The sequence below is a fragment of the Ornithorhynchus anatinus genome, chromosome 16 (assembly GCF_004115215.2).
Source record: "Ornithorhynchus anatinus isolate Pmale09 chromosome 16, mOrnAna1.pri.v4, whole genome shotgun sequence".
NCBI classification, from domain to species: Eukaryota; Metazoa; Chordata; class Mammalia; order Monotremata; family Ornithorhynchidae; genus Ornithorhynchus; species Ornithorhynchus anatinus.
Window position 1 is genome coordinate 41955107 of NC_041743.1, and position 23459 is coordinate 41978565.

Genomic DNA, 23459 nt, shown 5'->3' on the forward strand with positions numbered 1-23459 from the left:
TGCCACTCACCATCCTCACCCCCAAGGGGTCAAGTGGTTTTTCTCAGCGCTGAGCAATATAAGCTCACTCGTTTTGGGTTGGTTTTTCAACCAGGATCCTTTGGACTTCAACATTTCACGGCAAAGAGGGGAGGAGCTGCCATGCCCACAAATAAAACGCAAGTTCCAAAGTCATCATCTCCTCCCCCTGACTGGCTTACCCCCAGCTTCCAAAGAAGAGAACATTATAGAGGATACAAACTTTGAATACATTTTATTGCTTCAGAGGCCAAAGAGGCAGTTATTTGGTCAATTAAGAAAGGCACCCGGTTAAACCCATACACACCTGCATAAACACACACACACACACACCCGGCTGTCACTGCTGACAGCCACGTGGGTTGGGGGAACCTCAAAGAATTTGGATCGATGTGGCTTTCAATGGTCAAAGAGCAATCCCTTACACACAGCAGCACACAGGATCCCCACTGTTTCCATAATTGCTAATGGTTCCTCCCCACCAGATCAGCAGAATTAGCAAATTCTGAGGTGGGTTGGAAGGGAAAGAGGGAAAAAAAAAAAAACACGGAATGATCTGTTCTACCCTCACTCTTAGGCGCTAGTTCCAAACTAAACCCTGGCCAATCCCTCTGGGTGAGCCCATTTCCCACATCCTTCCAAATGCAGGACTTTTTGTTTAGTCACATTGTGTGGGAATTAAACTCAACCACCAAAGCCAGCTCGGGGCATCGGGCAGGCAGTCTACGAGGTTCTTAAATAACAGCTGAGGTCTTGTGCCTTTGGCTGGTCCAGACTGACTGTGGACATATTTCCCCCGGGGGGTTTGTGGATACCACGCCACCTCTTCTCTCTCCTCCCTGGCCCTGAGGCTTTCTTTTTATTTATCTTTCTTCCCCATGATTATTTTATTTTCTTTAAAAATACTCCCTTCCGAATGAAGGACACACCCACGCGGGTGCCTCCTCCCCAAATACTCATGTGTCCCACCTCATGCCCCCCTCCCAGCCCCCCACCTTCTTACCCCGATTCCCCCTCCCCCTTGACCGGCATTAAAGTACGGAATTCCATCGAGGCCGGTAGGCAAATGGCGTGGTCTTGACTGGCCTGTAGAATCACTGGGCTGAAACACAGGGGAAACAAAGAGAAAACAAGATGCGTTTAACAAAAAAAAAAAAAAAAGAAGAAACCAACCAAACAGAAAAGAACCCCACAGATAAATCAGAATGAGGCCAGCCTACAAGAACCAGCTGGAAGTCAGAAGCAACAACAGCAAAATACAGTTAGGCGACATTTCCATGACAGAAGGTCGCTCAGGCCCCGTGGGTTTGGATTTCAGAGTCCCCATAGGGTGAAAAGCTAAGAGGATCCGCTCCCAGATTACTAGGAAAAGGGGGGAGGGGAGCTCACCAAGAACAGAGGCACGGATTCAGCAATGCTAAGCTCTCTGGAAGGAACCCGTTGGGGAAACCATGCGATCTAAACCAGTCAGCCTGCAGGGAATTCACTTCCAAGGGAAGACCTAACCGTCACCAGCTAGCAAACGGTGAAAAGGAAAACCCCCCGTCTAGAAATGACAAGTTCTGCTGCACCTGCAAGTCGCCCCCTCAAGAGAACCCCGGCTCTGGGGCCGTTGAGGGGAAATGACTGCTCAACAGCTCTGGGAAAACCCCAACCCCCGTCGCAGGGGCCGAACACACTGTTTTGGTTTCATCTCCTTCTTCCTTCCACCTTCTTGGTAATCACGTGCTTTCCAAAGTACACAATGCCAGGCTGGGTTTCAGTATCAGTGGTGAAAAGAGCGGGGGCGGGGTTTGTCTTCAGAGGAAAAAGCCAGAGAGAAGAGGCCTTCGGTTTCCACAGAGACACTCAAACCGAGCGACGGAGGGGGGGAGGAACGCTCAGGTGGATGGGGTGAAACCCACGAGGGTCGGAAGCCGTATACGGGAAAGATTTCCGGTCTGTCGGGGACGGTACACCTGAAATGACCCCTTCCTCTGAGCGGGCCCAGCAGGCTGACCAGCCTGTGTTACTATCTATCGGCTCAGCTGACTCGGTGATGATTTTTCCAGATGGCACTGTTATATCTGAATGTCGAAGTACGCAGTTCGACCTTTCGAAATACGGCTAGTGCCACCGAGGCAGGGGCATCCTACGATGCCAACTAGTGACGAGGTTAGTCATAAGGGCAGGGATCTCTGCTGGGGAAGGGAGAGGGAGGGGACAGTTCAAGTACGAAAGCGACAATTATCTGGGTTTTGTTCACTCCTTTAATACTTATGTATATATCATACATACTTCAGTGCTAACTCATGTACATAGCCCGTTGTGGGCAGGGAACATGCCAACTCTGTTGTAGTGTACTCTCCCAAGCGCTTAGCACAGTGCTCTGCACACAGTAAGCCCTCCGTAAACACGACTGATATCCCCTTTGCCTTCGTCCTCCAATCTGTAAATTGTTTTAGCGTCTTGTCTCCCCCGCTAGACTGTAAGCTCCTCTACAGCAGGGACCGTGGCTATTGACTTCACTGTACTGTCCCTTAAGTATTTAGTTAAGTGCCAACCGGCAGACATTAAATACGTACCACTGTCTGTTCAGACGTCAACTTGACAGACCTTTCCCAAATCACTCCCCCATCCACCAAGGGGAATCGGATTTTTCCTCCGAGGCCTCCTCAACTCTTCAGCTTGAAGGTTTAAGAAGTGATCTGGATCATCTTAATCCTGATTAATTCTGTCTTCCTCCTCCACGTTACAAGTGTGGCCTAACGGAAAGCGCCCCACCCTGCGAGTCAGGGGAGCTGAATTCTAATCCCGGTGCTGCCGCTCGTCTGCTGGGTGACCTTGGGTGAGCCATTTAACGTCTCTGTGCCTCAGTTCCCTCATCCGCCAAGTGGGGGTTCTCCCTCTGAACCAGACTGCGAGCCCCCTAGGGGACCTGATTAGCTTGCAGTGCTCAGTTTAATCCATGGCACATAGGAAGTGCTTAACAAATACCACAATTACCATATAATATTACCTTGGAGAGCTGGTTCTAAAGCCTCTGCTGCCCTCAAGAGTAAGCGACCGACCCCAGCTCCTCCACCAACCCCAGCTCCTCCTTACACCTTTTCTACCTCTTTCTTACACCTTTTCATCAACGAGGTCTTCCAAGCACTGGGTCAGTAACAGTTTGCTACTTCACTTAGATACACACACACACACACACAAAAAAAAGAAACAAAGAGAGGAAGAACTTGGAGCTCGTGTCAACGCAAACAACCCCTCACACAGTCCAGGATAGAGACTTTGCCCATCACATCCTCCAACCTCATGAACTCCAGTCCCGTGGCCAAGTTCCAGGCTTCTGACAGACCGGGTCACCCAACAGGGGCAGAAACTCAAGATTTTTCGGAACTGTGATGCCAGGAAAGGATCTGGAAGAATCGCTTTCGCTTCTGCCTCGGCGAATCCTGGCTCCCGAAGCGAACAGCTGACTTAGCAACCCCCGAAACCTCCTTGATGAGCAGAAGAGGCTGTCTCTCTCACGGTTCCGTATACGCACAGACGGGCTGACAGGCAGCCATGCCAGAGGAAAAACCATCAGTTAAGTGCTTATTTAATCGCCACCTCTAACGGCGGTCTCCAAGCCCCCCTCTCGCCCTCCCCAGAGCAGAGGCAGAAAGAAGGAGCAAGAGGGTTCCGCCCGCACCGAACGCTAGACAAACATAACCAGGTCTTTACATGTCGCTTTCGAGAAGGCGGCCAGGATGCTGGCGAACACCACGTCGGGAGACTGAGAGGCATCCACGACCGAGTGGATCCCCCTTTTGCTGTAGTAGTTCACCAGGGGGGTGGTCTGGGTGTGGTACGCCTTCAAGCGCGTTTTCAAAGCCACCTCGTTGTCGTCTGAACGCCGGATCAGGGGTTCGCCGGTGATCTGCGGACAATGAGAGGGCGGTGAGGAGACCGGGCCTGTCGCGGGCTCTGCTCAACCCTGTTCCTTTTCGATCTGTGATTGTCAATCTGTGATTGACAGCTGTTTCTTGCATAGGGCACAAAAGGGAAAGGCTTCTAAGTAGCCCCCTCCCCGTCCCCAGAGGGACTCGGCTCTGAGGGAGGCTAAACTGGCCAGTGGAGGCGGGAGAGTCGACTTAATAGTAATAATTGTGGCATTTGCGATGTTCAAGCATTGTTCTAAGCGCTGGGGAAGATACAGCGTAACCAGATCAGAAAGAGTCCGTCACGCACGGGGTTCACATCTAATTAGGAGGGGGAACAGGTATTGAATTCCCATTTTACAGATAAGTTAAGTGACCTGATCGAGGTCACACAGCAGGCACGTGGTGGAGCTGGGATCAGAACCCAAGTACCTTGTCGCCCCGACCCGTGCTCTTTTCATTAGGCCACGCTGCTCCTCCGGCAATGGCACCTGTAAGCTGGGAATTTTCTGGGTGCCCTACCTCTGCTCTCGGGGTTCGATTTAAAGGACCCTGATTTCTCTGGGCAGAAGCCCAGGCAAGAGAGGCTGTCGACCAAAGGGCAGGAGCTCCCATCCCCTCTCTGGAGTCCTCCCTTCAAAGCAGCTTTCCTTCCCCTTAGACGCTCCCACCCTGGTGTCCTTTCGGCTGAGGGACAAGCTGCTGGCCCTCTGCTGGGGACAGGCAGGGAGCGTGGTCTAGTGGAGAGAGCCCGGGCCTGGGAGAAGGACCTGGGTTCCAATCCCAGCTCCGCCACTTCTCTGCCGGGTGACCCTGGGCAACTCACTGAATTTCTCTGTACCGCAGTTACCTCATCTGTAGAACGGGGATCAGGTCTTTGAGCCCCATATGGGACGGGGACCGCGTCCGACCTGATTACCTTGTATCTCCCCCAGTGCTTAGAACCGTGCCTGACACATAACACACATCACAAGAAAAAGACCACCGCCTCACGGAGTAAGGGCCGAAGAGTTGGCAAGTTTCAAAGGATCAATCAATATATCGCATCTATTGAGCGCATACTGTACGCAGAGCGCTCTACTAAGCCTTTGGGCGAATACAACATAACGGAGTTGGTCCGAGGACGGTCTCTGTCCCCGGAGTTCACCTACATCATCCTTCAAGGGCTCCTTCGGTGGATTGAATTCCTCATGGTAGGAGCGGCCGCTGGCTGGGTGGATCAGTCTGAAGAGCGGGAAACAAATATGAGTGAGGGACATTCTTTTTCCCTCTCCAACTGCCCCCAGAAGGTAGCCCACCTGGGGCGGGTTCCCAAATTTGAATCACGCGGTCAGAATTAAAGGATTCTGGCTCAGCTGAATCACGCCAACTCATCTATCACGAAGCTCAGCTTGTCAACCATCAGACAAGCAATCATTGGGGGTTAATTCAGCACTTACTGTGGGTGGAGCACCGTATTAAATGCTTGGGAGAGTACAATACATCAGAGTTGATAAGCATCGTCTCTACCCGCAAGGAGTTTACAGTCTAGAGGGGGAGACATTAAATAAATTACAGTTTATAAGTGCTGTGGGGCTAAAGTTGGGGTGAAAATCAAGTGCTTAAAGGGTTCAGGTCCAAGGGCAGAGGTGACACAGAAGGGAGAGGGTGATGGAGAAAAGAGGACTTAATTGGAGAAGGTCTTTTAGAAGATAAGTGATTTTAATAAGGCTTTGACGGTGAAGAGCGTGGTGCCCCGGCATATATCAAAGGGGAGGGAATGCCACATCGGACGGAATGTGGGAAAGGATCATTAGTGAGACAGATGAGAGTGAGGCTCAGTCAGTCAGTCAAAAATCGTATTTACTGAACGCTTACCGTGTGCAGGGCACTGTACTAAGCGCTCGAGAGAGTACAGATAGAATGACAGCCACATTCCCTGCCCGCAATGAGTCTAGGCAGGGAGAAAGACCTTAAATAAATTACATATATGTACATAAGTGCTGGGAGGCTGAATAAAGGGAGAAAGTCAGGGAGATTCAGAAGGGAGTGGGAGAAAAGGAAAGGAGGGTTTCTCACAGTGAGTGGGAAGAGATAAGAGGCAGGGAGGTCAGCAAGGAGGCTGACGCAAAAGTCAAGATGAGATGTGATATGTGCTTGGGTCAGCATAGTAGCCGTTTAGATGGAGAGGAAAGGGTGGATTTTAGTAATGTTGGTGAAGGTAAAACCAATGGGATTTGTGATAGATTGAATATGAGTGTTAGATGAGTCAGAGATAATGCTAAGGTTACAGACTTGTAAGATAGGGAAGATGGTGGTGGTCTCTACAGCGATGGGAAAGCCACCAGAAGGATTAGAGTTTGGGTTGGAAGGTGAGTTCTGTTTTGGACACGTTAAAAGTCCGAGGCATCGGCGGGATATCCAGCTAAAGACATCCTGAAGGCAGGAGGAAAAGCGAGACCGAAGAGAAGTTGAGAGGTCGGGGCTGGAGAGGGAGATCTGGGAATCAGCCGTGTAGAGAAGGTGGTTGAGGCCGTGGAAGGTAATGAGTTCTCCAAGGGAGTGGGTGTAGATGGAGGATGGAAGGGGACCCAGAACTGAGCCTTGAGGGGTTCCCACTAGTAGAGGAGCCTGCAAAAGAGACGGAGAAGGAGCGGCCGGGGACGTGGGAGGAGAACCAGGAGAGGGCAGTATCAGTGAAGCCAAGCTTGGATAATATTTGAAGGAGAAGGGGGTGGGTCCACAGTGTAGAAGGCAACTGAGAGACTGAGGAGGATAAGCATGGAATACAACCCATTGGATGGCAAGGTAATTGGTGACCTTTGAGAGGGCAGTTTCTATGGGGCAAAGGGGGCAGAAGCCAGACTGGAGGGGGTCGAGGAGAGACTTGGAAGAGACGAAGCAGAGGCAGTGGACGCAGACAAACTCGCACAAAGAGTTTGGAGAGGGATGGTAGGAGGGATTTGGGGTGATAACTGGAGACATCAAAGGAGGGGTTTTTTTAGGGTAGGCAATACCTGAGCATGTTTGAAAGCAGTGGGGAAGAAGCCACTGGAAAGTGAGGGAAACATTACGAAGGGATGGGGCTAGAGGTGCAGGTGAAGGAGAAAGATTTTGAGAGGAGGCAAGACGTCTCTTCTTGAGATACTGCTGGGAAAGATGGGACGGCCAGAGGTGGCAGGAGGAGGAAGGGCCTGGAGAGGAGCAGGGGGGATTTTAGGGAGATCACGCTTCAATTTTATCAAAAAGTGGGTAGGCCATTATGAGAAAGAGATTCGGGGGAAGGCAGAGGGACAAGGGATTTGAGGAGGGAGTTAAACGTCTGAAACAGCTGGATTCAGTAAGTCAGTAAGGAAAGGCAGCATTCAGCAAGCACCTTCTGTATTCAGAGCACTGTACTAGGTGCTTGGGAATATACCAAAGAAGTAAAAAATCCCAGTCCCCACCTTCAAGAGGCTTACAGTCCAATGGGGATGCATCCAGAACAAGTGGGACAGTGGATGGACTGTGGTTTATGAGACAAGGAGCTCCTTGGGGCAGCCCCACTGTACTCCCAGAGCTTTTGAGGATGGGGAAAGGATCACATGAGAGCCCAGTGGGTCACCTGCTTGGCTCTGCAGCTTAAAATAGAGTAGCTGTGGGCTTGGGCGACATGCCCGGGAAAGGGCCCGAGGTGACCACTTTTCCAGAGCCCGGAGGTTGCCGTATTTACTTCTGGGAGAGGAGCTAGGGATGGCGAAGTCTGATCAACACCCCCCTCTCTCCTGGGTCACTATCCTCAACAGCACTTACTGAACACCTGAGCACCAGACTCTGGACTAGGAGTCGGGCAGCAGTGGAAGAGAAGTCCTTGCCCCCACGGAGCTTACGATCTTCTCGGTGAGATGGGCAGGCACCGGCTGCCAGATCTACCATCGGTCAGAGTGAGAAGATAGACACAAATGGTGAACACCAAATAAACGGGTCTACCCAAAGTGTGGGGGAGAGGGGTTTATCGAAATGGCTGATAGGGTAGCACAAGAACTCGAAATAGAATATAAAAGCCCCCAAACACTCGCTCTACCGGATACTCATTCCAGCCAGAGATGATCAAGTGCCACAACAGAGGCTTTGTTTCCTTCTCTCTATTATGAGGTTCTCATCCTAGCCCGTCGCACTGACGATAATGGCTCCATTGAGTCATCTGTTGGTGAGGCTGGATTAGGCGAGCTTCGAGGCTTTAGTTTTTCGGCAGTTTCCTAGAACGGGGACCTTACCTTCCAGTGATTCTGCGGATCAGCAGAGAATCTGCGATGCTGAACTCGATCACGGAATCCAGCTTTTCTTTCCTCTTCTCCATGAGGTCATCCAGCTGCAAGAGAGAACAGGCAAATTCTATCCTAACGGTTCCTCCCGGGCCCCCCTCGGCTTGGATCCAGCCAAGAGTCTCTCTTGAAAGCGACAGGCCCCTGAAATTGGACTGGGGGTGGCCGGGGCGGGGGGAGGTGTCTCCTCCCAAGCTAACATACCATTTCCGCCTGTTTCACGGTTCTTGGGAAGCCATCTAAGAGAAAGCCGTTCTTGCAAGCAGGAGTGTCCAAGTTTTTCTCGATCAGTTCCACCACCATCTCGTCACTCACCTGGAAGTCGGAGAGAGGAAACATGAGCCATGCTTTAGCCCCGCCAAAGAGGTCGATACCTGCCCCAGGTAACCCAGGCCGCCCAATTACCGATCATTAAACAGAGAAAACTCGATCCTAACCCAGGTGACCTCTGGGTGTCCCAAAGCACTCAGTCAGGGGACGAAGAGCAGTGTGATAGGGAAGGAATCACCCTGGAGATTATGCACCTGAAGTGACAACCGTCCTTTGTATTGATTCTTGGCTGCAACCTGAGCAGCTCCTGGGGGATTTGGATGCCTGTCTGGGAGAGCTCATTGTGGGTAGGGACAGTCACTGTTTATTGTTGTACTGTACTTTCCTAAGTGCTTAGTACATTGCTCCGCACACAGTAAGCGCACAATAAATACGACTGACTGAATGAATAATACATGTGATTGAACGAATGATTGAAAATGAAGACTCTAGTCTAGATGTCTCGAAGATTTTGTGCACGCAAGCCAGCGGCCTCAGAACTGCCAAACTCTGTAACTTCAAAGGAAGCTACAAAGAAATTCCTATGGAAGGTCTTGCTGAAAACTCCAATGGAAGCCAATTCCAGATTTGTGGAAACTTTTTCCCCTTTGAGAATATAGAAAGCTGCCATCTCTTTGACCTGTGTGTTGGAGGCTGGTAAGCTTGACAGTTAATATTCTTATCTCCCAGAGCCAGCTGGGCGGTCAGGGACAAAGTTCGGGCTTCCAAACTGCAAGGAAAGCTGGAGATAAGCAATATCGTTGCCACATACCAGTTTTCCCTCTGTTCCCAATTTTCTGCCAAACACTAAAGTCTGCAGTATTGGCCTTCCAACTTGACTCAAGGCCACCCTGACGAAAAGAAACCGGAGGAGCCTAAACCGGGATTCAAGACTCCATGTGTCTGCAGAATCCCCGACGGCCAATCTTTTCCCAGAGAGTGGACAATGTGGCGATTGAGGACAAAGGGCAAAGAAGGACTGGATTTTCCTCATTGTCCTCTGGCCTCTGTGTTTTTGCTGGACCTAAATTCAATCCAGATAGAAAAACTGAACTCTAGCTGAACTCCTGAACAGCACAGTGACAGTACCATCATACAAAGGCTAGGGCTTCCAAAGAGGTTCCGGTGCTTTCTAGCCCAGCCAGGCAAAGGAATGCTGACCCGCTGGCCTAAAAGAAGCCCAAGAAATAATTTTAATAAACATTTGATGGCAGGCTTCACAGGCGTTAGAACGGTTCTCCTGCAGGCCACGGCTCTTCGTTAATATTCTGGCATTGAATCGGGGGGTATTTTTTTTTAATGGTATTTCTTAAGCCCTATGTGCCCGGTACTGTTCTAAGCGTTGGGGTAGATACAAGCTTATCAGGTTGGACAGAGTCCACCTCCCACCTAGGGCTCACAGTCTTAATCCCCGTTTACAGATGAGGGAACTGAGGCCCAGAGAAAGAAAGTGACTTGTCCAAGGTGACATAGCAGGCTAGTGGAGGAACTGGGATTAGAATTCAGATCCTTCTGACTCCCAGGCCTATGCTCTCTCCACTAGGCCATGTTGTTTCTATTTTTTAAGCGCTTACTGTGTGCCAAGCACTGTACGAAGTACTGGGGTAGATATAAGATAACCGGATTGGACACAATCCCGTCCACATGGGGCTCACAGTCTAAGAATTTATTAAGTGCTAAGCACTGAAAGAGGCACAAGGCAGTCAGGTCAGACAGATCACGGCCCTCAAACGTAGCACTGCCAGGATCCTAAAAGGGTGGGAAAGGCCAGGGCACATTTTTGTGGTCTCCTAATTCCTCTCTAATTTTTGGCTCAAGAGTTTGGCTGATTCCGCCAGAGTAATTTTGACTAATTTACGAAATAAGTCGGGAAAGTTTTCAAACGCTCCAAAAGAAAGAGGCTACAGGATATAGGTCGAACGTCCAGAATCCTCCAAAGGCAGCTCTCCCCAGGCCAACTCCCATCAACAGGCTCTTTTACTCTTTTTCCCTTCTCCGCAGATGGACCACGGCTCTCCTCCATCTTCAAAGCCCTTTTGAAATTCCACTGCTCCATCGCCCCAGCAGAAGCAGCAGTGTAGCCTAATGGATAGAGCACAGGCCCGGCACTCAGAAGGACCTGGGTTCTAATCTCAGCCCCGCCACTCGTCTGCTGTGCGACTTCGGGCAATTCATTTCACTTCTCTCCGCCTCAGTTACCTCATCTGTCAATTGGGGATGAAGACTGAGCCCGATGCGGTAGAGGGACCGTGTCCAATCGGATGAGCCTGTACCTACCCCAGCGCTTAGAACAGTGCCTGGCACACAGTAAGCACTTGACAAAAAGCGCTCAATAAATACTATGAATGAATGAAAAACAACAGGAAGCCTTCCCTAATTTGTATTCTCTCCCCAGTAGGGGCCTCAATTGCCATTTAAGCCCTTGCGGGCCACCTAAGCACTCAAGTACTCACACTCTCCCATAGGCCTTAAACATAGGTACAGTGCTTGGCACACAGTAAGCACTTAAATATCATTATTATTATATTTCTCTAGACTCTTACTACCTCCTATCTGTAATTTATTTCTGTGTCTGTCTCGTCCCCCTGCCTTGTAAGCTCCTTGAGGGTAGGAATCACGTGTACTCATTCGAGTGTGCTCTCCCAAACGTTGAGTACAGTGCTCTGAATGCAATAGGTGCACAGTGACTGAGGGGGGGAAACCCCTCCCAACAGGCATATCTGGCATTTTTTAGATATCAGGTGGCACCTTTGCTTTTCAGAACGCCTCCACCGATATCAATCAACTGAATTTATTGAGCGCTTGCTGTGTGCAGAGCACTTTATGGAGCGCTTGGAAGTGTATAATGTACCGAGTTGGTAGACTCGTTCCCTGCCTACAACGAGCTTACAGTCTGGGAGGGAGGGGGAACAGACATTAATATAAATAAATAAAATTATGAATACAGACGTGAGGTCTGTGGAGCTGAGGGAGGGGTGAATAAAGGGTATAAATTCAACCGCGAGGACGGTGCAGAGGGGAGTGGGAGAAGAGGGAAGGAGGATTTGGATGGGGAAGCCCTCTTGGAGGAGATGCGCTATTAACGAGGCTTTGAAGGTGGAGGGAGTGATCGTCGTTAGCGCGAGGACAAGCTTAAGATCCCGGTTGACGGATCAACCTACCAGCTTCCCAGCATCCATCGTCTCCTTCAGTCTCTTGCCCAGCTCGGAACCGGAGGCCACCATGGCCCTCAGCATGTCCCCAGTTGCCAGGTGGCACACACAGTAATTCTCAGCAATTTTGGGAGCCTGTGGGTGGGTAAAAAAAAGCCAAAAGGGAATTAGCAGAGCACCTGTCTTCTCCAAAGATGGAGTCAGCCTCCAGCAAGGGAATTGTTTTCTTTTTTTTTTTTTTTTAAACAACCAAGGGTGTTAGAATGCGCTAAGGAAAGGGACCTGCTTGGGAACTGGAAGTCCCAAGAGTTAAGAACGCGGAGAATCTGTAAAGGACTGGAGGTTAGAACTTCTTGCCCCCTCTCAAGTTCGCACTGGGAGAGTTTCCAGTCCTCGACCAGTCTCGGCTACAGGAGGGAGAGTCAAGCAGAGGCCTACCCAGTCCATTCCTAGCTTGGCCAGTGGCTAGCGAGTAGAAGGCAATGTGCTTCGAGTCAAAATTCACCCGTGCTGGGCAGCAGAGGCAAGGGAGAGAGTCGAGGGCGGAGCCTCGAGTTTACCGTGCGGAAGGCGGCAATGGTAAAATGGTATTTTTTACAGAGAAAACTCTGTGGATACACTACCAGAACGACTGCAGAGAGCGGGGCGTTCAGGGAGTGACGTGTCCGTGGTGTCGCTATGGGTCGGAAACGACTGGACGGCATAAGGCAAGGCAAGAACTACTTGGAAAGGAAGCAATAACTCGGTAAAGTAGAAAACTTCCTGGTCCTCCAAGAGGACTGTGAGATCGTTACCCTTCCCGCCGTCAAAAGAGTTGTTCGTTCGTCCCCGTCCTTGGGTGCCGACATTTTTTAAAAGGTGGTATTAAGCGCTTACTATGTGCGAGGATGCGAGGAACTGTACTAAGCGCTGCAGAACATACAAAATATTCAGGTTGAACACAGACCATGTTCCACATGGGGCTCACAGCCTTAATCCCCATTTTACAGATGAGGTTACTGAGGGACATAGAAGAATATTAACAATAATAATGGCATTTGTTAAGCGCTTACAATATGCCAAGCCCTCTTCTAAGCCCTAGGGTATCTACAAGGTTATCAGTTCAGACATAGTCCTTGTTCCACATGGGGCTAAGTCTAGGTAGGAAGGAGGAGGGCTTAATCCCCATTTCTACAGATGATGAAATGGAGGCACAGAGTAGTTAACTGGGCCAAGGTCTCGCAGCAGACAAGAGGCAAAGCTGGGATTAGAACTCAGGACCTCTGACTCCCAGGCCCATGCTCCTTCCACTAGGCCACTCTGCCTTGCCCGAAGCCACACAGCAGACAAGTAGCAGAGTCAGGATTAGAACCCAGATCCTCCTGACTCCTGGGCCTGGGCTCTACCCACTAGGCCACGATGCTTCTCAGCGTGAATGGAGGCTGGATCTGGTGGGGTTAGGAGCTCTGGAGGGGTTGGGCTTGGTCACAGAGTCAGGAAGGAGGAACCACAGAAAAGAGGGGTCAGGACGGAATGTAGCCTTTTCTGATTTTTAAGAGTCCCCTAAGCTGCCTAAACTGACCCGAAAACATCAGGGCCATATTTATTTTTTAACGGTATCTGTTAAGCACCCGCTGCGGGTCAGGCGCTATACCAAGTGCTGGGGTAGATATGAGATAATCAGGGCTCGGTCTTAATCCTCATTTTACAGATGAGGTAGCTGAGGCTCAGAGAAATGAAGCGACTTGCCCAAGATCACACAGGGCACAAGTGGAGGAACCGGAATTAGAACCCAGGTCCCCTGACTCCCAGCCCCCGCTCTATTCACTAGAACACACTGTTTCCCCGCTAGATTGCACATATCCCTCTCGGCTGTAATTTCGTGGTGGGAAGAGAACGGGTCTGCTAATTCTGTTGTGCTGTACCCTCCCAAGTGCTTAGTACAGTGCTCTGCACATCGTAAGTGCTCAGTAAATACCACTGATTGATTCCCTATTCTTGGTGGATATGGACCCCTGGGGCTTCAGGCGTATGTACCGAGTGTTGACTGTCTGCAAAGCACTATTCGAACTAAGTGCTTGGGAGTGTACAATATAACAATAAACCGACATTCCCCGCCCACGAGGAGCTTAATAATAATAATAATAATATTGGTATTTATTAAGCACTTACTATGTGCAGAGCATTGTTCTAAGCGCTGGGGTAGATACAGGGTACTCGGGTCGTCCCATGTGAGGCACACAGTTAATCCCCATTTTCCAGATGAGGTCACTGAGGCACAGAGAAGTTAAGTGACTCGCCCACAGTCCCACAGCCGACAAGTGGCAGAGCCGGGAGTCGGACCCATGACCTCTGACTCCGAAGCCCAGGCTCTTTCCGCTGAGCCACGCTGCTTCCCCAGTCCACAGTAACCTGGGACGGAACAACTCCTCTGTTCAGGCCTCCAATAATAATAATAATAATAATGTTGGTATTTGTTAAGCGCTTACTATGTGCCGAGCACTGTTCTAAGCGCTGGGGTAGACATAGGGGAATCAGGTTGTCCCACGTGGGGCTCACAGTCTTAATCCCCATTTTACAGATGAGGGAACTGAGGCACAGAGTAGTTAAGTGACTTGCCCACAGTCACACAGCCGACAAGTGGCAGAGCTGGGATTCGAACTCTTGAGCCCTGACTCCAAAGCCCGTGCTCTTTCCACTGCGCCACTCCAGTTTTCCCTCCCCAGCCGGGGACCCCGTAAAAGAGATTCCAGCGAACTGCAGGAGGAGCTTGGACCCGTTGAGCGAAGGATATTAGTTTAGCCACCGCACCTTCCTGCTTAGTACGTCAGAATCATTGCGACAATTTTGGGTGAAGAAACAGAAGACAGTTATGCAATTTGCCAGAGTCCAAGGTGACGGCGGGGGTGCAAAGTCCTCAGGGCAGTCTGCCCTGACTCACTGGCATCCCACAGGGTGAGCGATGTTTAGTGAGCCAGCAAAGGGGGCGAACGCTGCGGCCTGCGTGGGCAGGCCATTAACTGTGGAGTCGGGAGGGACCGGAGGGGTTAGAACCGAGAAGGGGAAAAAGCATTTCATTCACTCATTCATTTCATCGTATTTATTAATAATAATAATGTTGGTATTTGTTAAGCGCTTACTAAGTGCAGAGAACTAAGTGCTAAGCGCTGGGGGAGATCCAGGGTCATCAGGTCGTCCCACGTGAGGCTCACAGGAGTGAAGTGACTTGCCCACGGTCACACAGCTGACAAGCGGCAGAGCCGGGAGTCGAACCCATGACCCCTGACTCCGAAGCCCAGGCTCTTTCCACTGAGCCACGCGGCTTCAGGGGCAGCCTCCCACAGCAAAAACTTGCGTGTGCGTAAATCATTCTACATTTAAAAGGGATTTGTTAGCGTCGACATCGGGTGTAATTCTCACAGTAACGGAGCACGAGGTATCAGGTAACGGGCGTGCTCAGGGACAACTCCCGGCACCAAGACGTACAAAGAAGAGCTTTGCGGGGAAAGGGTCTGTCCTTCCTCACTCGTCTAATTGCACCCCAAGGTGCCCATTAATTCCCAAAAACAAATCCACTGTAAATCATCGGCAGCATTTATCGGGCTCCTTGTCTCTCGCTGTGGTCTGGTAGGACGTCGACAGTTTTAAAGTGCTAGACTCTAAAGTAGAGTACAATACCTGCTCTATTCACCTGCTCTAATTTCCAAACTCCTCACATTTCACGCTAAGGCTTTCTAGGGATTCGTACGTGACAACCCGTACCCGGAGCGCCGTAAACGGAGAGGCCCCAAGTCCCGGGAGGATTCTATCCATCCTTTTAGCCACCCGACCCCAATCGTCCACCCTGACCCAACTGCTTCTTTGAGAGGCCGTGTGGCCTGGGAGTCAGAGGACCTGGGTTCGCATGGTTTGCCAATTGCTTGCTGTGTGACCTCGGGGCAAGGCGCTTAACTTTTCTGTGCCTGGTTCCTCATCTGTAAATGGGGATTCAAAAACCTAATAATAATAGTAATTGTGGTACTTGTTGAGCACTTGCTAAGGGTCAGACACTGTACTAAGCAGTGGGGTGGATACACGCAGATCGGATTGGATCCGGTCCCAGTCCCTTTGAGGGGCTCGGAGTGTCAATCTCCGTTTTCCGGTGAGGTAACTGAGGCCCAGAGAAGTGAAGTGACTTGTCCAAGGCCACACAGCAGACAAGGGGAGGAGCCAGGATTAGAATCCATGACCTTCTGACTCCCGGGCCCGTGCTCTATTCATCAAGTCCTGCTGCTTCCTCCCTCCTGTTCCCCTTCCTACTTAAGACTGTGAGCCCCAAGTGGGACAGGGACTGTGTCAAGCTTGCACCTACCCAGTGCTTAGAACAGTGTTTAACACATATTAAGCGCTTAACAAGTACCATTAAAGCATTAAAGCAAAACTTCCTAAACACAATAATGATGATGGCATTTGTTAAGCACTTACTATGTGCCAAGCACTTTTCTAAGCGCTGGGGGGGGGGGGGGTACAAGGTAATCAGCTTGTCCCACGTGGGGCTCGCAGTCTTAATCCCCATTTTCCAGATGAGGTCACTGAGGCCCAGAGAAGTGAAGCGACTCGCCCAAAGTCACACGGCTGCCAAGTGGCGGGGCCGGGATTAGAACCCATGCCCAATTTGTATCTAGCCCGGCGCTTAGTACGGTGCCTGGCATGTAGCAAGCACTTTACATACAGGCACCCGTTGATTCTATTGTATCGTACTCTCCCAAGCGCTTAGAACAGTGCTCTGCACTGTAAGCACTCAATAAATACCACTGATTATTGGTCCGTCTCCCCCGATTAGACTGTGAGCCCGTCGATGGGCAGGGATTGTCTCTGTTGTCGAATTGTCCATGCCAAGTGCTCAGTACAGTGGTCTGCATATAGTAAGCGCTCAATACTATTGAATGAATGAATACTCTCCCAAGTGCTCAGTACACTGCTCCGCATAGAAGTGCTCGATAAATACCACCGATTAATCACTGCGGTCTCCCAAGCGCTCAGTACACTGCTCTGCACATAGCAAGCACTCAATACACACCACTGATTAATGTTCTCTCCCAAGTGCTCTGTACAGTGCTCTGCACATAGTAGTATGGTCTAGTGGCAAGAACACAGGCTTGGGAGTCGGAGGACATTGGTTCTAAACCCGGCTCCGCCAGCTGTCTGCCGTGGGACCTTGGGCAAGTCACTTCACTTCTCTGGGCCTCAGTTTCCTCATCTGTAAAATGGGGATGAAGACCGGGAGCCTTATGTGGAACACGGACTGCTTCCAACCGGATCACCTTGTATTACCCCAGCGCTCAGAACAGTGCTTTGCACATAGTAAGCACTTAAATATCGGAATAATAATTATTAGAAGTGCTCAATAAATACCATTGATTATTGTACTCCTGATAGAGCACTCTACACATACTAAGTGCTCAATAAATACCATTGATTAATGTATTCTCCCAAACGCTCAGCACAGTGCTCTGCACAGAGAAAATACTCTGTAAATACCATTAATAACAATAATAATAATAATAATGATGGTATCTGTTATGTGCTTACTATGTGCCAAGCACTGTTTTAAGTGCTGGGGTAGATAGCTCAGTCGGTAGAGCAGGAGACTTTTAATCTCAGGGTGTGGGTTCGAGCCCCACATTGGGAGCAAACCTTTTAAGAGAAGCAACGAGGCTTAGAGGAAAGAGCCGGGGCTGGGGAGTCAGAGGTCGTGGGTTCTAATCCCGACTCCGTCACCGATCATCTGTGTGATTTTGGGCAAGTCACTTGAGTTCCCTCATCTGTAAAATGGGGATGAAGCCTGGGAGCCCCTTCATGGGACAACCTGATTACCTCGTTTCTCCTCCAGCGCTTCGAACAGTGCTCAGCACCTAGTGAGCGCTTAACAAACACCATCATCATTATTATAAATGGTGGTCAGGTGGTCCCACGAGGGGCTCCCAGTCTTCATCCCCATTTTACAGATGAGGCAACTGGGGCACAGAGAAGTGAAGTGACTTGCCCAAGGTCACCCAGCTGACAAGTGGTGGAACCGGAATTGAAACCCGCGACCCCCGACTCCCAAGCCTGGGATCTTTCCACTAGGCCACTCCGTCGATTAATGTACTCTCTGAAGCGCTCAGCACAGTGCTCCGCACACAGTGAGCGCTCAATAAATGCCATCGATTGATTTCCTGAAGATCGATCGATAGAAGCACCCGAAAGAGCCCGGGTTTGGGAGTCGGAGGTCATGGGCTCTAATCCCGCTTGTCAGTTGGGTGACCTCGGGCAAGTCGCTTCACTTCTCTGGGCCTCAGTGACCTCTTCTATCAAATGCCGAATTGTATATTTCCAACGCGCTTAGTACAGTGCTCTGCATGTAGTAAGCGCTCCATAACTGCTATTGAATGAAAGAATAAAATGGGGATGAAGCCCGGGAGCCTCACGTGGGACCACCTGATGACCTCGTCTCTCCCCCAGCGCTTAGAACAGCGCTTGGCCCACCGTAAGCGCTTAACAGATACCGCCATCCTTATTATTATTATCGATTGAAGGAGGATTAAAAAGAAAAGGCTCCGTGTCCCGGGCCCGGCTGACCTCGGGCCAGTCCCGCCGGCCCGGAAGCAGCGGGGCTCGGTGGCAAGAGCCCGGGCTTGGGAGTCAGAGGTCATGGGTTCTAATTTCAATGCAATGTAGTTATTGAGCGCTGACCGTGTGCGGGGCACTGGGCTGAGCGCTTGGAAGGGACAACTGGGCCACGGAGAGAGACCATCCCTGCCCAATAACGGGCTCACAGTCTCAGTGGCAAGAGTCCGGGCTTGGGAGTCCGAGGTCACGGGTTCGAATCCCGGCCCCACCACCTGTCAGCTGGGTGACTTTGGGCAAGTCGCTTCACTTCTCCGAGCCTCAGTGACCTCATCTGTCAAAGGGGGATGGAGACTGTGAGCCCCACCTGATGACCTCGTATCCACCCGGCGCTTCGAACGGTGCTTTGTACATGGTAAGCGCCTAACAAATGCCGTCATACGGATATATGTCCCGCCTCCGCCCCTGGTCAGCTGGGTGACTGTGGGCCCGTCTGTGCCTCAGTTCCCTCACCTGTCAAATGGGGATGAAGACCGGGAGCCTCCCGTGGGCCAACCTGATGACCCTGGATCTCCCCCCGCGCTTAGAACAGTGCTCTGCACATAGTAGGCGCTTAACAAATACCAACATTATTATTATTCTCCGGGGCTCGCTGATCCCCTCTGCAAAATGGGGGTGGAGGCCGGGAGCTCCACGGGGCAGCAGCTGATGACCTTGTATCTCCCCCCCCCCCCCCCAGCGCTTAGAGCAGCGCTCGGCACACAGTAAGCGCTTAACAAACACCAACATCATTAACTTCTCTGTGCCTCGGTGCCCTCATCTGTCAAATGGGGATGAAGACCGTGAGCCTCCCGTGGGCCAACCTGATGACCCTGGATCTCCCCTCAGCGCTTAGAACGGTGCTCTGCCCAGAGTAAGCGCTTAACAAATACCGACATTACTAGACTTCTCCGGGCCTCGGTGATCCCCTCTGCAAAATGGGGGGGGGGGGGGGGGAAGGCCGGGAGCTCCACGTGGCAGCAGCTGATGACCTTGTCTCCCCCGCAGCGCTTGGCACACAGTAAGCGCCTAACAAATACCGCCACTGTTGGCTTCTCTGTGCCTCAGTGCCCTCATCTGTCAAATGGGGATGAAGACCGGGAGCCTCCCGTCCGGGCCTCGGTGCTCCCCTCTGCAAAAGGGGGGGGTGGAGGCCGGGAGCTCCACGTGGCAGCGGCTGATGACCTTGTCTCCCCCGCAGCGCTTAGAGGCAGTGTTTGGCCCCCAGTAAGCGCTTAAGCAAGGCCAGCAGGATCCCGATTAGGGGGAAGGAGGCCGGCGCGGCCCTCACCTGGGTGCCCTTGCCGGCCCCGGGGGGTCCCAGCAGCACGGCCCGGAGGCCCCCGCGAAGGTCCCGGGGCCGCTCGGCCGCGGCCACGTTGGGAGCCATGTCCGCCCCGCCGCTCCTCCTGCTCCAGCACTGCCGAGCCACGCAGCCCGGCCTCCCGCCCGGCCTTCCCCTCCCGCGCTCCCATTGGCCGCCAGCCCCGTCCGTCAGACCGCCCCGCCCGCCCCGGCCAATGAGGAGGCGGGGAGGGAGCGGCGCCGGCTTCCCATTGGGCGGAAGGGAGGCACCGCCTCCGGCTGGGCGGGGCCAGCGCGCGCCGAGGTGGCCGAGGGGAGGGTGGCTCCGGCGCCCTCTAGCGGTCGGCCCTGGGGTAGCCGCTCCCCGCCCGCCGCCGTGAGGGCCGGCGGGAGGGCCGGCCGTGCTGGGGGAGCCGCCGCTCCTAATAATAATAATAACGTTGCTATTTGTTAAGCGCTTACTCTGGGCAGAGCACTGTTCTAAGCGCTGGGGGAGAGGCAGGGTCATCGGGTTGGCCCACGGGAGGCTCCCGGTTAATCCCCATTTGACAGATGAGGTCACTGAGGCCCAGAGAATAATAATGTTAATAATGTTGGTATTTGTTAAGCGCTTACTCTGGGCAGAGCACTGTTCTAAGCGCTGGGGGAGAGGCAGGGTCATCGGGTTGGCCCACGGGAGGCTCCCGGTTATTCCCCATTTGACAGATGAGGTCACTGAGGCCCAGAGAAGTGAAATGACTTGCCCACAGTTACCCAGCTGACAAGTGGCAAAGCCGGGATTCGAACCCACGACCTCTGACTCCCCAGCCCGGGCTCTTTCCACTGAGCCACACTGCTTCTCTGTAATAATACTAATACTGTTGGTATTTGTTAAGTGCTCACTCTGTGCAGAACACTGTTCTAAGCGCTGGGGGAGATGCAGGGTCATCAGGTTGTCCCACGGGAGGCTCCCGGTTAATCCCCATTTTGCAGTTGAGGGAACTGAGGCACAGAGAAGTGAAGTGACTCGCCCACAGTCACCCAGCTGACAAGTGGCAAAGCCGGGATTCGAACCCATGACCTCTGACTCCCAAGCCCGGGCTCTTTTCACTGAGCCACGTTGCTTCTCTAAACAAACAAAGCAGAAGGCCGAAGCCAGCAAGGGACGCAGAAACCTGTTTCTTTCTCCCTCAAGGAACGGACCCTGCTTTAAAGGGGCCGAAGATAGGCAGGGTTATCCCTAAGGGAGCATGGGTTGTTCATTCATTCATTCAACTGCATTTATAGAGTGTTTATTATGTGCAGAGCACTGTACTAAGCACTAGGGGAAAGAATAATGCAATAAGCGATGACATTCGCTGGCCACAAAGAGCTTACAGTCTTTGGTGGTGGAGGGGAGGTGGCGGGGAGACAGACATCAAGCAAATAAGTAAAATTACAGATATGAGTAAATAAAATTACTGATGTGAATAAAATTACAGATGTGGAGCAACTAGCTTGGAGCTGGGGCCCTTGTCAGCTAGCAGGGTTAAATAGCTGAAATTCTGCCCTTAAATTATCTCTCTGCAACACCTTGTGGGCAGTGGCGTGCCCGGCATCTGCCGCTGGGGCCCAGATCTCTTTACTCAGCGGGATCCACCTCCCCGTCTCCTCGGGGAAGCTGGAACGGGAGGGTGGGTTTATGGGGGAGCAAAGGTTTAGCACAGTGCACTGTAATGATAATCATGGTATTTGTTAAGGGCTTAGTTCTATGCTATACAGTGTACTCAAGGCTGGGATAGATCCGAAGTAATCAGGGTTTTCTGTGGTATCTGTGCCACGTAGGGCTCACGGGTTTAATCCCCATTTTCCAGATGAGGAAACTGAGGCCCAGAGAAGGGAACTGACTTATCCAAGGTGGACTCAGTCCCTGTCCTATACGGGGCTCTCAGCCCAAGTAGAAAGGAGAAAAGGTAATAATAATAATAGCGAAAATAATATGTCTTAAGTGCTTGCTAGGAGCCAAGCACCGTACTAAATACTGGGATCGGGCCCGATCGAGTCAGACACGGTCCCTGTGCCACAGAGGGCTCACATTCTAAGTAGGAGGGAGAACAGGTAGGGAATCCCCTTTTTTTCAGATGAGGAAACTGAGGCAGCGAGGTGAGGTGACTTGCCCAAGGTGGCTCAGCAGCTCGGGAGCAAGGCCCTGGGCTGAACGGGGACATCGATAAAATGGGAGAGGGGAGGGTGCAGCTGCCGGCGAGCACAAAACAAGCCGGTCCAAATGGGTGTCGGGGGGAGCCACTCCCTTAGTGGCCAAAAGGGCTGGAAAGGTAGGAACCTTAGACCTGTTTTCCCGTCTCCTTTCTGTGCCCCACTTTGCCTCCCCTGCAATCTGGCTCATTGCCAGAGCAGGTGGCACTGCTGGTGGTCGACTGCAGCTACATTCCAAGCGCTTAGTACAGTGCTCTGCACATAGTAAGCGCTCAGTAAATACTATTAAATAACCAGGAAGAGCCAAAGTGGAAGTTCCACTCTTTGTCATGTGCCCGGAGGTCGGGGCCCACAGTCCAAGAATCTGCGGCATTCCCATCACCCTCAACGGGCCACAGGATGAGCTGGAGCTGCTCTTGTCTCTCCCGCCCCTTGCCTGCCCTCCTACCTCCTGCGCATCACCAGCGTGCTGCCTCAACTGCCGGTGGTGTTCCCGTAGGCCCGAAGCGGTCGCCCCCACCCCGGGACAATTCCACTCTACCCCGCTTCCCCGAGAGGCCCCGAGAACCTATCCGTTCTTTGCCTTTAGAGGGACTAAGAGCTGGGAAAGTCAGTGGAGAGTGTGAAAGGAAATGTTCCTTTCAGGTCTGATCCCTGTGAAGCTCCCTACTCTGGAATAAATGCAAAAGTCCCAGACAGACAGGAGCCAAGAATGACATGTTGATTAGAGAATGATTGCGAAATAATCGGATTTTCCCCAAAGGTCCACAGTCAAGTCATCTCCTAGAAAAGAAATGAAGTCGACTGTATTAACACTCCCTCCCGACTTCGCACACTTGTATTGTAGAGGAGCAGCGTGGCTTAGTGGCAAGATCACGGGCTTGGGAATCAGGCGCCGTGGGTTCTGATCCCGGCTCCGCCACTGGTCAGCTGTGTGACTTTGGGCAAGTCGCTTCACTTCTCTGTGCCTCCGTTACCTCATCTGTAAAATAGGGATTAAGACTGCGAGCCCCATGTGGGACAAGCTGATTACCTTGTATCTATCCCAGCGCTTAGAACAGTGCTTGGGAAGCGCTTAACAAATACCATCATTATAATTTGCCCAAAGATGAGGAGCCTCAGTTAGATGGCACTGGCAAAAGGGAGAATCTGAGCCTAATTAGGTGGATAATTGCAACAATTCTCTGCTTTATTTAGCTAGCGGAGGCCTGTTTTCTGAGTTTTATGTCCAGAGCAGGTCACTTCTGAGCCTCCTGACTTGATTTTCTACCCTCTAGGCCCCACCTGCCTCTTCCGAGTTTCTTCTTCCAGCTACTAATTCACCCATCCTTAGTGTATGCCTGGTGGATAAAGCCCAGGCCCGGGAGTCAGGACGCCTGTGTTCCAATCCTGTCTTTGCCACTTGCCTGCTCTGTGACCTTGGGTAAGTGATTTATCTTTCCTCCAGCTTCCTCATCTATAAAATGTAGATTAAAAACTTGTTCTCCTTCCCCTTTAGACTATGAGCCCTTTGGGACAGGGGCTGTCTGATCTGCACATATTGTGCCTACCTCAGTGCATAGTCTTTGTCATATAGGGAGTGATTACAAAGTGCCATAGTTATTATTATTAAGCCCACCAATCTACTGTTAACTACAACACTGAAAGACTTTTTTCTTTAATTGAGCAAATCCAATCACCTAAGTGTAGTTCTGCATCCTGAGTGCCTTCCA

The 23459-nt window shown here is 51.5% G+C and overlaps 1 protein-coding gene across 2 annotated transcripts; it reads right to left on the bottom strand.

Annotated features, from left to right (window-relative positions):
* Positions 1–229: 229 nt before the first annotated feature.
* On the bottom strand, positions 230–19695 carry AK2 (adenylate kinase 2). 2 transcript variants are annotated; one of them, XM_029081016.2, is made up of 7 exons: positions 19559–19695; positions 11671–11796; positions 8405–8515; positions 8153–8247; positions 5069–5141; positions 3721–3916; positions 230–1120 (listed from the first exon to the last, which is right to left on the bottom strand). In XM_029081016.2, exons 1-7 carry the CDS (start codon positions 19655–19657, stop codon positions 1113–1115), a joined length of 708 nt encoding a protein of 235 aa, XP_028936849.1. In that variant the 5' UTR covers positions 19658–19695; the 3' UTR covers positions 230–1112. The 2 variants fall into 2 exon arrangements, with proteins under 2 accessions (XP_028936849.1, XP_028936848.1); XM_029081015.2 differs by lacking the exon at positions 230–1120 and having other exon boundaries at positions 3579–3916.
* Between the last annotated feature and the right edge of the window lie 3764 nt (positions 19696–23459).

Excerpts from the sequence above, each read along its gene's own strand:
- AK2 (XM_029081015.2), bottom strand. The coding sequence starts at position 19,657 with ATGGCTCCCAACGTGGCCGCGGCCGAGCGGCCCCGGGACCTTCGCGGG. Across the intron at positions 8,516-11,670 it reads CGATGGATGCTGGGAAGCTG|GTGAGTGACGAGATGGTGGT; the intron begins GTAGGTTGATCC and ends TCCGACTTCCAG. Across the intron at positions 5,142-8,152 it reads ATCCGCAGAATCACTGGAAG|ACTGATCCACCCAGCCAGCG; the intron begins GTAAGGTCCCCG and ends CCCGCTCTTCAG.